The sequence below is a fragment of the Muscardinus avellanarius genome, assembly GCF_963383645.1.
Source record: "Muscardinus avellanarius genome assembly, chromosome: 20".
In the NCBI taxonomy this organism is placed as follows: domain Eukaryota; kingdom Metazoa; phylum Chordata; class Mammalia; order Rodentia; family Gliridae; genus Muscardinus; species Muscardinus avellanarius.
The window spans coordinates 6,869,145-6,887,278 of NC_137806.1; the positions used below are offsets into that span (position 1 = coordinate 6,869,145).

The 18,134-nt window shown below is 49.0% G+C and overlaps 1 protein-coding gene across 4 annotated transcripts in view; it reads left to right on the forward strand.

The window, feature by feature from the left end:
- The window catches only part of KIAA1217, a gene marked incomplete at both ends in the record, with an annotated part of 339,403 nt that overhangs the window by 251,150 nt on the left and 70,119 nt on the right, over positions 1-18,134 (forward strand). For all 4 annotated transcript variants that reach the window (XM_080717095.1, XM_080717096.1, XM_080717097.1 and 1 more), the window contains one exon: positions 17,184-18,016. In XM_080717095.1, coding sequence (XP_080573221.1) covers positions 17,184-18,016 — 833 coding nt within the window. Of the gene's footprint in view, positions 1-17,183; positions 18,017-18,134 lie in introns of those variants that run through there.

Sequence of the window (18,134 nt, forward strand, 5' to 3'; positions counted from 1 at the left end):
CCTCGCTATCAACTATAGGTTTTAGTCCAGCCACAGCTAAGATACAGCATGGATTCTCTTTTCAGTGTCAAAGAAATTTCTCTCCAGTAATGAGAAAAAGGAAGAGGAAAAAAAAGTACAGAGATGTAGATGATCACGTGTGTGTGTGTGTGTGTGTGTGTGTGTGTGTGTGTGTGTGTGTTACTAGGGATTGAACTCAGGGGCATTCTACCTCTGAGTTCTATCCTTAACCCTATTTTATTTTATTTATTTATTTTGACTCAGGGCCTCACTAAGTTGCTGAGGCTGGCTTGGGACCTGCATCCTCCAGTCTCGGCCTCCCAAGTATTGAAATTTCAGGCTGTGCACCACCACACCCTGCTCTTATCCTGAATCTTTGAAATTCGAGTCTACCCATCATGGAGCCAGTCTGAATAAATGGGGGGAGTCATTTGTGGATCTGGGCCCTGAATCAGAATCATCCAGTAGTCTGTAAGGAGAATGATGAAAGGCGTGTCCTTACACTCAAATTCACAGCATATAACTGGACTTCTTTCTCTCAGGGATGAGGCCTTCAGTCCGATACAGCAAGGTCTTCTTGCAGTGGCCACATTCAGAATTTCTATCCTATTATGAGTTCTTCTAATTCCTAAAAAGAACATGTCATTCTCCTGGGCGTGTATTCACGTGGCATTATTGACGTAGCCACTTGGCTCTGCCTCACAGCTCATCCAGTGAGCCCCTGAATGTGTGTCAGTGATGTTGGTAATGTATGTTGGCGGGCGTGGTGACACACACCTATAACCCAATACTTGGGAGGCTAAGACAGGAGGATTGGAAATTTGAGGCCGGCTTCAGCAGCGTAGCAAGGCCCTCAGTAACATACCAACGCCCTGTTTCAAAATAAACAAAATAAAAAGTAAGCCGGGCGTGGTGGCACATGCTTGTATAATCCCAGTACTTGGGAGGCTGAGACAGGAGGATCACAGGTTCGAAGCCAGCCTCAGCTCCTTCAGGAGGATCCGGCAAAACATAGCAAGGCTCTCCACAACTTAGTGAGACCCTGTTTCAAAATATCCAATATAGGGGCTCAGAGGTAGATCGCGAGTTCAGTCCCCAGTGTGTGTGCGCGTGCGTGTGCGTGTCACACACACATACATTGAGGGCAGCTAGAGATTGGGCCGGGTGGTGGGGGAAATACCATGGGTTCAGCCTTGAGATTGTCTTTGAAGAGAGTTTAAGGGTCTGGGTGCTAATCCTGAGCGTGCCGCGCTCGTGTGGGTCGGAACCTTTCCCTGTCGGGGCCAGTGTTTGGGGGAGCAGCCGGCCAGTGTTACCCACGTGTCTGTCAGCAGTGCCTGCCTTCTTTCTGCGGAGACCCTGGTCCAGGAGCTCTCTCTTCTGTGTCTCCTCAGTTACTCCCTTTCAGGCATGCAGGGCTTTGCCGGGGAGCAGGAATGCTCAAGGTCTGGCCGTCTGCTGTTGGGTCTTGGGGCAGCAGAGCCGGTGTCCCGAGGAGGAGACTTGCATCAGTGGAGGACGGAGGACCGGCCGATGGCGGGGGCAGGACAGCGCACGGTGAAGTGTGGAGGAGGCGCTTGCCAAGGGCAGCCTCGGGCCACGCTCGACTCCCAAACTGCATGGCTTTGAGGCTGTTATTTATCCAAATAAGGCGAAGTAGTGGTTTTGCTAACCATCTCAGATTTCCGAGCCGGGTTCACTGGCTGGCTGACTTGATATTTGAACTGAAAACACGAAGGTATTCCTTTGAAATGGGCACTCCTGTAGGCGCACGCATATCCACCCCAGAGCCATTTTGGGGGAGACTTGTTTTTCATCCCACATTTGTAGATAACATGAATACGCTCTGGCTGGTTTCACCCTGCTCTGTGACTTTTGCGATAATCCACACGGAAGGCTTTGGACCTGATTTTGGATAAAAATAATCCTTGTTTTCAGTGGTCCTCAAACCATGGCCCTCTTTTGCAAAACATTCCGAGGAAGTCAGACCACCACGCTGATTTCTTGGCACTGGAGTGTGAGATCCTTCTGCCACTTCCTGGATCCTGGCCCCATCATTTGAATTTGGGTAGGTCACTCGAAGTCTCTCTGTCTCTGTTTGCTCACCTGTGAAATGGGAATAATATTTGTCCGATGGGAGTGAGCTGGAAATCAGACGAGTTAATTCTGGCAAGCATTTGGCAAGTAGGACATCTCTAAAAATAATAGTCTCCTTCCCTATTTCCATCTTCTCTTAACAGATTGGACTGGAAATACTTACTGCTAGAGAAATTCCAGGTAATATGACTGCCATCCAGAGTTTAATAAGGCCATCTTCCTGAGTTAGGACCTAGCCACACCCAGACTAGAGTGGAGATGGCAGGGCTGCGTTTATAGCGACCCTGCCTTGCTGCGTCCCCCTACTCTCTAGAGGAAGAGTTCTCAAAGACTGGCCCCTGGACCAGCAGGCAGCATCGCCTGGGGACTAAAAATGCAAATTCCTGGGCCCCACGGAGACTTCTCAAATTAGACACCCCTGTTGAGAGACTAGTGATCTGCTGAATACCCCAAAATTAACTTGCTGGAGGTATCAGCAGTCTGTCTGTTCCTTCAACACACCTGGTCTTCCCCACCTCTTGTCTCTGGCCCTGGCTTCCATCCTGCTTGGAAAACCTAAGAAAGGAAACTCTTTTACCTACCAACACTCGCCTCTTAATGCCTGGACCATCTTAACTCTCTCTTCTCCTTAACTAACTCAGCCAAAAAATATTCATTTTCTTTGGACTCCAAGAGGATTTGTCTATCACACTTATTAAAACGGTTCTTCTTTTGTGTCACTATTAATGTTCAAGTACATGCTGTATTTTTCCAATTAAAATGTAAGTTCTAGCCGGGCGTGGTGGCACACGCTTGTAATCCCAGCATGCGGGAGGCTGAGACAGGAGGATCCCGGTTCTCAGCCAGCTTCAGATACTTAGTGAGGTCCTTTGCAACTCAGTGAGACCCTGTTTCAAAATAAAGGATAAAATATAGGGCTGGGGGGTAGCTCTGGGGTAGAATGCTCCTGGGTTCTGTCTCTAGTACCACAAAAACAACAACAATAAAATAATTATGTTAAAAGCCAGGCGTGATGGCACACATCTGTAATCCCAGTACTTGAGAGACTGAGACGGCAAGATGGCAGGTTCGCGGCCAGCCTCAGCAACTTGTGAAGCCCTGTGTAACTTAGTGTGGGACTCTGTTTCAAAATAAAGAATAAAAGGGCTGGAGGTGGAGCTTGGAGGTAAAATGCCATGGTTTGGATCTACAGTTCTAATTTAAAAAAAATAATAATAGTAGTAGTAATATATTAATGTATTATCATTTTGTTATTTTGAGGTAGGAATTATGTCTTACAGATGACCTGTCCCTTGCCCGCCTTCCTCTGGAACTGTCATAGTGACTATTCAATAGATATTTCATGGGCTGACAGAATCTTAGAACTGGAATAGACCTTAGAGAAAGTCTTAGCCAGACTTGGGGCTTTTTCTTTTGTTTGGGTTTTGTTATGGTGGTGGTGGTTAGTTTTGGTACTGGGAATTGAACCCAGGGGCATGCTACAAATTCTGAGCTACACCCCCAGCCCTTTTTATTTTTTTTACTGAAACAGGGTCTCATGCAAGTTGTTGAGAGTCTTGCGAAATTACTGGCCTAGAACCTACAATCCTCCTGCATCTGCCTCCCAGGTACTGGGATAGGCCTGTGCCACCATGCCCAGGTTAACCAGTTACTTACAGATAGAGAAAGTAGATGTTAGCACCTGGAGTAGAATGCAAGTCCCATGGTTCCCCGCTGGTGCTTGCCCCCTCCACCAGGCCACAGCGTCCTTGAGAGCCATCCCTGGGGGCATCCAAGGCTACTGGTCTGGTCCCCAAACTAGCAGGTGCTCCTGTTTTCTCTGCCACAGATTCTTACCAAACCCAGAGAAAACAGATGGGATTCCTAAGGTGTATTCATTGAATATATAAATCTGACAGCTCTTAGAATTTTTTCATAACTAATGAGAACTGGAAAAGAACCCCTTTTGCTCATGAGCCTATACAATTATATAACACATGGCTTTTATTCTCAGCCTTACCTGTAAGAATGTTCCCAGCTCACATGCTGAGAATTCCTGGGAATCCTATGAATTCCTATGGAATTTCTTCTGGTTTTTTGAAGGGTAGAGCAGATGGAAGCCAGATGTGCTGGTGCATGCCTATAATCCCCGTGCTTGGGAGGCTGAGACAGGAGGATCAAAGGTTCAAGGACAGCCTCAGCAATGTAGTGAGACTCAGCAACCTAAGAAGACCTTGTTTCAAGACAAAAGATAAAATAGGGCGGAGGAGGGTGTAGCTTGGAGGCAGAATGCCCCTGGGTTCAATCCCCAGTACCACCACCAAAATAAAAAAAGAGTAGGGAGTTGTCTTTTCCCTGAATCCAGGGTAAACTAGCAGACGGGCCGTTTTGACTTGAACTCCACCATGGCTCTCGCGGGTTTAGTTTGAAGGAAACTCCGACCTGATGACTTGTGAATCCTTGCACTTTGTTATCCTCTGGGCTCTTCCTTCACGCAGTCCTCTCTTCTCCTGACACACTGGCTAATCTTGGTCAGGCAAGGATCAAAATAATGGCACCGCAAAACTCTCATCAGAAGCCATCGTGATGGTCTCTTAAAATGTACTCTGCCAGCACAACTCGCCCTGTGTTGTACATTTGTTCTGTTACGTGGTCATAGGACCAGCATCCATCATCCTGGGACCGATAAGGAAACGGAGCAGAATGTCGTCAGCGGGGTGATCCCTGTAGAAGGGCTCGGATTTTAACCCAGGTCTTTTGAGCTGGTTCCAGGAAAGCTGTGAGGAGAGGAGGGCCATGAGAGACAGGCCTGGCGGGCTCCAACCTACCAAGGAACCCTGGGTGAGAAGAAGCTGGGACTGCCTGAGATTGCACGCGGCCAGAGAAAGGGAGGAGCGGGAGTCCTGAGATTGGAGGCGCTTCACTTTCAACTGTGGTTCGGAATATTAAATGGAAAACTCCAGAAGTAAACAGCTTGTTTTAAAACTCCACACTGTTCTAGATAGTGTGATGAAACTTTGTGCCATCTCCACTCTGGTCCAAGAGATAAATCATTCCTTTGTCTACTCTACTTGGTCAGCGCTGTATATCCTACCTACCCATGAGCCATTAGTAGCTATCTCAGTTATCACATCAACCGGTAGATGTCCCGAGTGTTCCTGTTCAGATAACCTTGGTGCTCCACAGCACAAATACAGTGATTCAGGTGATCTGGATATGCCAAAGGAGAGCTGGAAAGTAGTTTTTTAAGTGAAGAGGTGAATGTTCTCAACTTAAGGAAAGAAAAAAATATATGCTAAGATTGCTGTGATATGGCGTTGCTGTTCTCTCACTAGCCCTAATTTGTAAAGTAAACTCGGTCACAGATATGTATGGAAGGGAAATACATAGTCTGTACAGGGCTTGGTACTCTCCCAGGCTTCAGGCATCCACTGAAGGTCTTGGTTCCCACCCCCTCCGGATGGGGGAGGGGAGGCCACAGCAAATGGCCATTTGGTTTCCAAGACGACATCTGTCATAGATCCGTGGTTTACCATCATTTTCTTTAATGGACCCTGAAAACTATCCATCCTTTAAGCTGCAGGTTTATAGCATAAAATTCTACATAGATCATTATCAACTCAGCTAGTGAGTTTGGATCCATCATAACACCAAACCAAAATACACGCACACTTTTTAATCCTCAATCGGTTGCAACCATCCAAAAGCTGTATAGTGCTGTAGCTAACATTCCTCACTCACAACGCCATCATCTCAGTTTCCCTAATGAAATGAAGGATAACAGAGACAGGGACCCAGCGCCTCTGTCAGTCGTTAACAAATCTCTGAGATATGTCCCAAGATCACCAAGACACAGAATGGGGGCCGTGATACTAAGGAATTTTAACCAGATACGTACTAGATACTCTACCCTGTGAGTAATCTGGTGTCTGTGGCTGTCATGTGCGCATATGTGTGCACATATATACACATGTATTACTAATAGTGATGTGCTGACATCTGTAGAGCGATAACTGAGTGGTATATCACTGCATAAGTATATGTGAGAATGATCTAACCATAATATACACTGATAGATCTATTGGTACATTTATATTTATGTAATTAATTATATAACTAATTTTGAGGCCAGCAGATAAAACCCAATAGCAAGTCAAGAGACTAACTGGATTGGTAGCACCACACCCACTGAGACGTCCCAGCAGTTCTTATCCTTTGCTAGGAAAATCTAGACCTGTGAGCCAGGAAGTGAGCTCTCTGATAGAGCTCACTAAAGACCCAAGATTAAGTATCCTGGCTGGAAGGCATTGGGATGTGATTCTTAGCTAGACAGAGTAGCACATGCCTGTAATCCTATTACCTGGGAGACTGAAACAGGATTCCAGACTGGAGGCCAGCCTCAGCAATTTAACAAGACCCCCCCCCCCCCCCCGTTCACAATAAAGGGGGAGGGGCTTGGGTGTAGACCACCCCTAGGGTTCAATCCCTAGTCCCCCCCCCAAAAAAAAATATATATATACATACATATATGATTCTTTGCAGGCCACACACAGGGTCCTGGAGCTTAAGGCCTTTCCCAGCAGGGGAGTAAAGAGTTGTGATCCTGGTGCTGGGTCCCCATGCCCCTTTATCCACTGTTTCCCTTTCTGCAATTTCAGTTCCTTTGAGGCCCATCCCAGTCTAAATATATTAAAGAGAAAATTTACAAAATAACTTACAAGTGTTAAATAATTTTTATTACAGTATGTTATTATAATAGTATTATTTTATTATTATTGCTAATCTCTTATTGTGCAAACTTATTAAAAAAAAACCTTCTCATAAGTATGAATGTATAGGAAAAAAACATCGGATATGTAGGTTCGGTACTACCTACCATTTTCGGTATCCACTGCGGGGTCCTGGAACTTATCTCCCGCAGATGTGAAGGAACTTCTGCACTTACCAGCTCCAGAAAGTTGGCAAGGTTCTCCGCTCCTTACGCCTCATTCCCCAACCATTCAAGCAGGGCAGTAACACCTGTCCTGTGTCTTTCGCTGAGTTCTGGGGCCCGTGGAATAAAATCGTAATTGAAAACACCTGTAAACTGCAAACTGCAAACTGCTGGGCGATTATCAGTGTGTCTTTGCAGGAAGGGGGAGGCACGTAAAAGTCTCTGTACTCTAAAGAAGTGTTCTGAGAAAATAAAGGAATATATTATGACACTGCCAAAAGTATGTTGAAAAGTTCAATAGGCATTTCAAGAATGATCCTCAGAAGAAAATAAAGTCTAAGGCACTGAAAAGTTAGAGCCGGTTAGCACAGATGACGCTCCTCCAACAACTGAGAGCGTTCTACAAGGGAGTCAAGCATGAGAGGCCCGTAAGCATCCCAGAAACGGGTGGTCGTGCGGAGAGAGAGGTGAATAACGAGAAGGAGTCTTCATCTTCCAACAGATTTTACAAACTTAACTGTTTTCAGTACAAAGGGAGGTTGCCCTTGGCCTGGGCGACACAGGAGCGGCCCCTCAGAAGATCCAAGTATCTGCAAGAAAAAAGCCTTTTTCTATTATCTGCCCCGCAGCTCTGCACAGTTATTGATTGTGGCTTGGGAGTTAAATGATTTATTTAACATTCTTTCTTTTCTTTTCTCTGCCGGTACTGGGGGTGGAGCCCAGGGGCATTCTACCTCCAAGCTGCACCCCCAGCTCTATTTTTTATTCCTATTTTGAAACAAGGTCTCACCAAGTTGCAAAGTGCATCACTAAGTAGCGGAGGCCGTCCTTGAACCTTGAACCGTGATCTCCCTGTTTCAACCGCCAAAATGCAGGGATTGCAAGCCTGCGTCACCACACCCGGCTATTTAACCTCATTTCTTTATTCTGTTCCAGGTTGAGATCTTTAATCAGTGTTGGGCATAGGACTAGTCCACAGCTCTGACACTGGAGAGCTCGGCAGAGCTCCTTGTGTCCAAGTATTTGTGGAAGTCATGCTCATCTTAAGCGTAGCCATAAGCTAACTGCTGACTGGACCATCTCTTCCTGAGAATCCAATAATTTGGGCAGCAGTCTGTCTGTCCATGTCTGGGAGACGTTCCATTTACGATCCAATGAAACATTAATCAGTTACTGGGACTTCACAAACGACCTCCTGTGCCATCTCAACTGCATCAACAGGATGAGTTTGAAACGTTTCCAGCGTAGTAATCACTTCCCCTCACAATGTCATCTTTTGGTTTATAGGCACATTTTGGGTTTTCTTTTAGCATAGGTAATTTTTAAGCCAATAAAGAAATGAGTAAGAAAGGAGAATTCGGAATAAATTTCACAATTCTATTGGCCTTCCCAGAGCATAAAAATTATTTCCTATTGAGGTAATGCTGAGTATTTACTAGCATGTCCTTTGTTAACACCAACTCTAAGGGAATAAATTACTTCCACTCTGCCTGTAGCCTGGGTCAGTGAGAGGGAGAGGGGCATGACCAGGGGGACACTTGGTGCAGTGCCAAGAAGCGTCATTGGACAAAGGCCGCTGCGTCCCAAGGTAGATGGGCCGAGTAGGGGCTGCTAAAGCAATCGAGCCAGAGCATGGGGGCTCCGGGGTTGGGTGTCCATGGACTGAACCAAACTGTGATAACAAGTTAGCCTGAGAAGTGAGCCCTTGGCCACACGGCACGGACCACAAGGGTAAGTAAAGCCCAGCAGGTCGTGTAAGTCGCACCAGGGTATTGCATAGGAAGTGAGCGTGTCTGGTTCATTGGCTCTTCTTTGGGGCTTTGGGCTGTTGAACAGCCCTTCTCTCTGGGGTAAGCGTCACGCTACCTAGAGAGCAGTTAACTCACCCCTACTCATGGCGGCTCAGGCCGGCGGCATTCAAATCTCTGAGAGTGAATTACTGCCGGCTGAGGAGGAGGTGGAGCAGGCACTGTGCACACGTGGCCCTGGAGCACCTAGAAAGCGAAAGCTCACTGGTGTGGCCTGAGCAGGAAGGGAGAGGAGAGCGGTAAGCCAGGCCCCACAGGGCACCCACCCGCCCGCCCGCTGGTGGCAGCGTCACGGAAGCCACCGGTCTCTGGGGTGCCCACAAGTAATAAGGTATCGGACCTGGCACCATTCACTTAGTAGACATCACCAGGAGCGCAGTGCTCCCGTTTCCTGGTGGGGACAGTGCGGCCTGAGACATTGAACCTCCAGTCCTGCAGGGGAAAGACAGCAGGTTAAAAGGAGCTCCAGGAGCCAGGCTCGTTCGCGCGCCCTGTGCCATAGAACAGGGACCCTGGGGAAGTCGGCGGGGTGGGGCCGGCCCCTCCAGCTGCTTCCTGGAAAGCTCGCGTGTGACTGGAGAAGCCAAACTTGCCAAATGTACACCAGATGCCTCGGGGCTGATAGTGTGCACTTCCCGAAGTCTGGCGAGAAACAAGAAACCCTTGCTGATTGGATTAAACTCCAAACCAGGACTCTGTCTCTCTTCCCACCTCTCCGGTGGCCTCTGTTACAACCACTCCATCCTAATACTGTTTCTAAAGGAGACATCTTGGGAGGGGGCCAGAGCCCGGCGTCCCTCCTTCCCCTCCTTCGATGGCTGCAAACAGTTCTTTCAGAAAGCCTGGATTCAGACCCAAGAGACGTCATGGAATTCTTTTGGTCAATAGGAACGATCTCTGAAAGCCTGAAAATGTTTGAAAAATCCATGGCTGCCCAGCGCGTGGTCGCTGGGTGTGGCATGAGGCCAGCCCAGAGTGCCCAGAGCTCCGTGTCACAGGACTCCCTCTGGACTTTACGGGCTTAGAACACATGAGGCTGATTAAACGCAGCAGATCTGCCTCAAAGGAAGCGGATCTGCCTTCCACCCCTTTATACATCGACACCTCGCAGCCATGGCTCAGTTCCTGTCCTTGGCTGAGAGCTACACCAGCCACTTGTGGTGAATGGGCACCTCTTCCACCCCCGTGCCCCTGGGGGAGGGCGGCTGTGTGGAGGCGGTTACGCGGGGAGGTCCCTGGAGATGCCCGGCCAGCTCCTCCTCCATCTCACTTAGAGCGGGGCTGCCGGGCTCTGTGTTTCCCATGCCCTCTTTTGAGTTGCCGCGGCTTGCTCTCGTCTTCCCTTCTCGTTTCAGTGAGTTTCCCAGCATGATTGAAGATGCTCGCCCAGTGCTATAGGACCAGTGAATAGCTGCTACCCCAAGTTCAGCTTGGGAAAACCAAGCTGGTTAATTAGTAGACAGCCTCCGCATTTTCCTTCCTGTTTTACAAACCTGGGGGAGAGGCCCTGTTTCCTTCACCTGTCAGTCCCCAGACTTCAAAAGTCAGGCAGCAGAGTAAGTTTGGGGTGCTGAGCTAGTTTTTCCAAGCAGCACCCATAACAAAACTGATGTGAGAGTTGGTCCTCGTAGGTCGTCAGCGCGTTGCGTTTTCTGGTGGTTTCTTCTCGGGGACCTGTTGTTTCCTTGTTTTAATGATCCTGTTTGACTTAGGTAGAGTCTGTTTGGTGGTGTTCTCCACACTGTTAATCCGGTTACCTCGGCCTCTCAGAGTCCTCCTTGGTGTGTTTTCCCTGTAAGCAATTGTTGGAGGACTGAGTCATCCTTGTCTGTGGTTGGATGTGGGCTGAGGTTATTCAGTGACTAATTTCCAAGGGGTGGAGAAATTGGCTTATCATGGGGAGGGTTCCTGCTATCCACGCCTGGAGCAGCTCTGCCCCAAGGGCTGGCCCGGACAGAATGCTCGTTATTGGTGGGGAACCTTGAGGCCGGGGAACATTTTTAAGATCTCTGTGTCCTTTGTGATGACTTCGTCTCGGAAGAGAAAGCTGTCGAAAATATCCGAGTGTGGGGCTGAGAAACTAGATGAAGCCGGCAAACAAAGGACTCGCTGACTGGGAGCTGAGCCAATGTGCGTTCTCACCGCTCAGGTGGTTTCCTTAAGAAAAAGTAAGTGGCTTTAATTCCTTGGGGATGAAAAGTGTCTCCTAAGAATCCTGTTCGGTTCTCTCGGGTTACTTCATTGTGTGGTCTGAGAAGCGGTATGTATACAGAGTCTAGACTTGGAAGGGTGGGGTTTGAAATACAGTAAAGTGTACATACGAGTCACTTCCCACATGTATCCGTGCCTTCTAAGTGTTCCCCTAAAGAGGCTGATTACATGAAACTGTTGCTCCCAAATGATGCTAAGTCCTTATTTTTTTTTTCAGTCTAGATATTGTTTCGTCTTAAAAATGTTCTTTCTTATCTACCTTTGGGCAAATTCTGGATGAGTGATACTGGATTTGACTTATGGTGGGAAATAAGAAGCAGTCCTCTGTCAGGATGTCTAACTCAAACTTCAGATCATTACTTTGAAACTGCCCCAAGTATTTTCTGCTCTGTTGGAAGTATGGGACAGAACCGCTTACTGTGTGAACAGAGGCGGCAGCCGCCTCGGGGGGGCCACAGGGATGAGGTTCTGGAATAAATAACCCTGTTTATAAGAACCAGAAGGACACAAAACCTCTAAGGCACCATAGTGATTTGGCAGGGATGGGAAGGAGACACCCACTGATGAGGGTGAATGAAGGATAATCTGGTTCATACGCTGCCAGATTATCGAACATTTTCTGTCTGAGCTTAGGTGCAGGCGAAAAAATATCTGTTGAATTCTGATAACAGGAGGCTATTTATTTTTGTGTGTAGGTCATCTTTTTTTTTTTTTTTTTTGCTAAAAATGAAAATCTTTCAATCTCCCATAAAGAAATGTTTAGTGTTGAAATGTTTCTGGGGGAAAAGTGTCAATGAGAAATAATACATCTGTATACTTTTAACTTGCGAAGAGAAATGAGATGATGGCTAGAGCAGATTAGTGGCATCCGAGACACTGAGGGGAAAATAAGGATTTCTGAGATACGAAGGCGACCGGCAGCTCCGTTCGTGTGTGTGCGTGAGCACATTCACGTTTTGTTTATTTAGTTTCCCTTGACAGGTTAGTACAGTTTTCTCGAAGGAGCTCTAACTTTAAGAACTAGAGCAGGAAAATTCAGTACATACTTAGTGCTGTGTCTGCTCATCAGACGGATGGTTTTAAAACAAAATGAAATAAACCTGTGTAGGTGCCTGATACTAGGGTGATGCCGAGACAGAACAGTAGCCTGACAGGCAGGCTTGAGTTACAAACTCTAGGAGTCCTCCTCATCCTCCTGCTTCAGTCGGCAAGTGTCTCGTACAGTCAACAACGTCCACTTTATATTGCAATAGCAAGTTGTCTCCTTGAGAGATCACGCAGAAGCTGCCAAGACGATCCCGTCTTCTCGTTTTCCGGGACCTTCCAACACACCCTCAGAGTGAGCCGCTTTTAGTAGTTCGGCGGGTGTATGAGCCCAGGTTATTTCATCTTAGCTTATTCTAGTTGTAAGCTTCAAACATTTTCCCGTGGCTTAATGGGATCATCATCGTATCCTTTGCTTCTTACGCTCTCTTTAGAGCTGAGGATGAAATTATCAGGGTGCTTTTAAAACTTGAGTCTTGCAAAGCCAGCCAGAGCTTGGCAACCCGACACAAGAATTCTGCCAGAGGCCTCCGGCTTCCCATCTTGGTGGAGCCATCTGACCTCAGATTACCTGAGCTGTGGAAATTGAATGCTCATATTCGGCTCCACTGTGGGCAACTCAGTGACTCATCCCATGACCCTGATGCTTGACGGCGAGATTGTTTAGAAGTGGACCAGTCGGGGCGATGCCCAGCAGCACCAGCAGGTGCGCGATGCCGGCTGTTCATGGCGAGGGCTATCGTCCCCGGCTGCAGACGCAGTTCTGGTGGATCAGGGCCCATGCGGGGTCGGATATGCGCTATTACATATTCTGACTATCACCAACATCCTACCAATGAATGCACTGTAGTTTTACAGTATTATTATTATTATTATTATTATTATTATTATTATTACAGAACTGGGGATTGAACCCAGGGGGATTTTACCTCTGAGCTACACCCTATTTTGGGGGGCTGTACTGGGGATGAAACCCAGGGGCATTCTGCCTTTGAGCTACACCCCCAGTCCTATTTTTTATTTCTTATTTGGAAACAGGGTCTCACTAAGTTGTGAAGAGCCTCACCACGCAGCTGAGGCTGGCTGCTGCAAACTTGAGGTCCTCCTGTCTCAGCCTCCCAAGCACTAGGATTACAAGTGTGCGCCACCACGCCCAGCTCAGAATCATTCTTAGCTTTTTTCTGTTCAAAGCTACATAGCCGTCGGGAAGTCTGATGAGTATTTTTTTTAATGAGATGTTTCTTTTTTTTAATGTTTCATTTTAAAAGTTATTTATAAAATATAACTCCTAACCATTTCTTTTCTTATCCCCAAACACTCAGGCAGACTCCTCTACTTGTAAAAGAAATGTGTCCAACGTTTGCTTAATTAAAATTAATTTCCCATTTTTCTCTCATTAATATCACTTGGCCTTTTAGACAGTTCTCTACTCCCTAGAATCTTGATGTCTCCTTTTTTTTTTTTTTTTTTTTTTTTTTTGGTGGTACCGGGGTTCCTGGAAGCCCTTCTACCTCCGGGCTACACTCCCAGACCTATTTTTACATTTTTATTTGGAAACAGGGTCTCCTAAGCCAGCGCGCGCGGCTGGCTTCGAACCTGCGCGATCCTCCTGTCTCTGCCTCCCAAGCGCGGGGATGACAAGCGTGCGCCACCACGCCCGGCAATGTCTCCTTTTTTTATTCTCTTGCCAGAAAGAGGGAGGTTTCTGGTGCGTGTTAATTGGAGGTTGGATTCGCAAATCAAGATGCTATCTAAAGCTAGGCACAGAGGGAAAGACAACAGGGACACACAGATTATAACTCTTTTTATCCAGTGAGTTCTAGACCTTTGGGACTTCGGAGGTTTTCCTTTCTTTTTAAATTAATATCAACAATGAGAACAGTCCCTTGTACTTGTTGGTAGCTCATCTTAGGCACTGTGCGGCTTTTCAGACGGTGCAGGGCTGCCTCGAGTCTGTCTCCGCGTTCCTTCTGACTCCCCGCCGCGCTGTGTGGTCTAACAGCGTGGAGAATTTGGCCACGTAGCGGCTGCGGGCCAACCCTGTCCTGTTGGGGTTTCATGACCGGGAGGTCCTGTTTGCCTTTCTTTTGACTGAACCCTGCGTTCTAGAAGACCAAGTGGGAGACAGAGTTCTTAGAGGGTCTGCACTGATTTCCTGCAAAACCTCTGCCATGCGGTTGCGCTGGCCAGTCTGGAATGAGGAGCCGGAGACTGTGATCCCCACAGTGACCTTGGGACTGGCGCTCCCAGTCAGCGGCCCTGAGCCCCTGAGTCATGGGGGAGTCTCTCTCAGACATGGGAGAGGGAGAGGGAGAGAGGATCGCGTGGGCCTGGATCCATACGGGTGAAGACGCAGGAGAGACGGGCAGGAGATGGGGACGGCTCACGGGCACCACGGGGGAGGTTCAGAAAAGGGAGACAGACTGGCCTGTGGTGGCGGGAAGTGTGTGTGTGTGTGTGTGTGTGTGTGTGTGTGTGTGTGTGTGTGTGCGTGTGTGAAGGGTGTTGAAGGCATGGAGATAAATTGTGCTTGAGAGGGAGAAACCTGCATCCTCTGGGCTCCCCAGAAACCCTCAGCCCGAAGGAGGCTGAGAAAGCAGTTCAGTGGCGCTTCGAGGAAATGAGCCCGCAAAGGGTTCCCTTGCGTTGCTGCCTGTTTGTACTTTTAATTGGTGACATTCATGACGAAATCCACCATAACACGTAAAACTAGCTGGGCCTGGGGGCACGTGCCTGTAATCCTAGTATTGGGAAGGCTGAGACAGGGGGGACGCAGGTTGAAAGCCAGCCTTGGCAACTTAGAATCTGTTTCAAAATAAATAAATAAATAAATAAATAAATAAATAAATAAATAAATGGGTTGGGGGTAGCTCAGAGGTAGAGTGCCTTTGGGCTCAACCCTGGGGGCGGGGTGGAGAGAGAGAGAGAGAGAGAGAGAGAGAGAGAAGGAAGAAGGAGGAGGAGGAGAGGGAGAAAGAAGGAAGGAAGAAAAGGATGGATGGATGGATGGATGGATGGATGGATGACTATGAATTTCCCAGTCATGTTAGGATTCTGCGCTGCTGGACCCTCCCTGGGTCAGGATGTCGAAGCGTCAGAAGACCCGCTGTTTCTTGCTCTACATTCTCATCCATAGATGTACAGAAAACCTGGCCCCTCCATGGCAGGAACTTGGGGGCTCGTTCCGAGCAGTATCCTAGAGCCACGCCTGGCTCTTGACAAGCGCTTGGTAAATGTTGCTTACCGAGCAGGTGAGCTCACGTGACAAGGAGTCAGTCACTTTGTCTCCAGGCGTCGGGCTCTGCTCCGTCCTCAACCTTCTCCCGTGGCCTTTACTTTTCCAGTCTCTGCCCCATGAGCCGCGCCGCGAGGCTCCGGATCAGCCCCGAGGTTCTCGTCCATCTGAGCCCCTCCTCCCCTTGCGCTCGCAGCCAGCCGTCCTTTAGCATCCATACTCTCATCTGACCTCTCTCCTGGACATCAGGCCACGGCACACGGGCCCCTGTGATGGTACACAGGGGACTTGAAGCCCCGTCCAAGGCTGTCTGTCCTTCCCCTCGGAGCCCATCAGAGACTCGCAGTGGGCGCTCCTCCTTGGGCCTCGACTGAAGCCAAACTATCGAATAATCACACCCGGAGCTCAGCTGTATTGCTAAACCCAGTATCACAGTTGCAGCGTACAAAGCCATTTTCCCCTTTTCCATGATTAACTCCTTCTTCTGTTATTGTCCTGACGGGGAGTCAACGCGGGCCTTCTGACAGTGACACGGCCCAGAAGCCTGAGCCGGAGCTGACTGTGGCCTGTGCCAGCGGGTTCCTGACACTCCCTGGGGTTTTGCTCATAATTTTACTGCTATCTCCAGGATCATTATTTTCTCTCTGTGCTGGTTTTTCGTAGGCTCCAATAAAGAGGATGTGAGTCGAGCCCGGCGTGGTGGCTCGTGCCTGTAATCCCCACACTTGGGGTGCTGAAATAGGAGGAGGGCAGTTTCAAGGACAGCCTCAACAATTTAGCAAGACCCTCCCCAACTTAGTGAGATCTGTTTCAAAATAAAAAATAAAGCAGGGCTGCGGTATAGCTCAGAGGTAGAATGTTACTGGGTTGAATCCCCAGTATCACTACCAAAAACTAAATGCATAAATAAAGAGTTTGTGAGTGTGGGGGTGAATGGGACTGCCAAACCCTAGTTTCCCCAGGGGTCTCCTTGGTCTCTCTAGCCATGTCCCCAGGTGGTATGGGGATGGAGAAATGGAAAAGATGATTATTAACTATTTCTTGGGGCTAACAGTAGGAAAATGTGCTCGGGACAAGTTTTTGAAAACTTAATTTCAGCTGGGCATCATGGCGCACGCTTGTAATCCCCACACTTGGGAGGCAGAGACAGGAGGATCGCACAGGTTCAAAGCCAGCCGCGTGCGCTGGCTTAGGAGACCCTGTTTCCAAAATAAAAGAAATATAAAAATAGGTCTGGGAGTGCAGCCCAGAGGTAGAAGGGCTTCCAGGAACCCCAGTACCACCAAAAAAAAAAAAAAAACTTAATTTCAGCACTATTGGCACACTGTTCCCACCTTTGTTATTAAGTGTCTCTAAGAAGCCATAACCTCACTGGGCATGGCCTGGCATACACCCCTGTAATCCTAGAACTTGGGAGGCTGAGACAGGAGGATGGAAGGTTTGAGGCCAGCCTCAGCAACTTGTCCAGGCAACTTAATGTAACCCTGTTTCAAAAAATATATCACCGCCTCCCCAGGGCCTCCTGTGATGCTGCATGTAACAAGTAGGGGCCCACCCTGAGCCCTGGTTAGCAGAGATTTGGTTATGGGAGAGAATCAAACCGAAGGATCGTCTGTGCATCTGTGGTTCCCTGGCCAAAGTCTCAAGGACATTAGCCTCCAGCCCCAGCAGTGTTCTTTGAGGAGTTCCACTGTGTGTGTGTGTGTGTGTGTGTGTGTGTGTGTGTGTGTGTGTGTGTGTGAATAAATAAGGAAATGAATAAAATAGGGCAGAGCTATCTCAGAGGTAGACGCCCCCAGGTCCAGTCCCCAGTATCCCCCACCCAAAAAATAGGTAAAAAGTAGACTTTCTTTCTAATTCCCTTCTTTCTTTTCAGATGCAGAGAGAGATTGCTTATGCGAGAGGAGACGGCCCCGGCGCCCCCCGCCCGGGGTCCACAGCCCATCTGCCCCACGCCTTCCCCGGCTCCCCGCCATCCACGCCAGTGCCTCAGTCCATGCCGTCCTCCCCGTCCAGAATTCCGTACGGGGGCTCTCGCCCCATGGCGATTCCTGGCAACGCCACCATCCCCAGGGACAGACTGTCCAGCGTCCCCGCGTCCAGATCCATCTCCCCCAGCCCCAGCGCCATCCTGGAAAGGAGAGATGTCAAACCGGATGAAGACATGGCCGGCAAGAGCGTGGCCCTGTACCGCGGCGAGGGCTTCTACGCCGACCCTTACCTCTACCACGAGGGCCGCATGAGCATCGCCTCGTCGCACGGCGGGCACCCGCTGGACGTGCCCGACCACATCATCGCCTACCACCGCACCGCCATCCGCTCGGCCAGCGCCTACTACACCCCGTCCCCGCAAGCAGAGATGCACATGGAACAGACTCTGTACAGACAGAAGTCCAGGAAGTACCCAGACAGCCACCTGCCCACCCTGGGCTCCAAGACGCCTCCCGCCTCTCCGCACCGAGTCGGCGACCTGAGAATGATTGACCTGCACGGGCATCCCGGCGCCCACGGGGGCCCACACACCCTGCAGCCCGACCGCGCCTCGCCCAGCCGCCAATCCTTCAAAAAGGAGCCCGGCACCCTGGTGTACCTGGAGAAGCCGCGCGGCGCCCCGGGCTTATCTGGCCTGGTGGACCTTGGCCCGCCTCTAGTTGAAAAGCAGGTCTTTGCTTACAGCACTGCTACGATCCCCAAAGACAGAGAGACCAGGTAAGGTGCTGGCTGGGAGGGCGGGAAGGGCCTCTGCGCCCAGGTGTTGTTCTGCCCAGACCAAGTGCCCAGCGCTAGTCTCCAGCAGATGGGCTGCAGATGCTGCCCAGGGTACCAG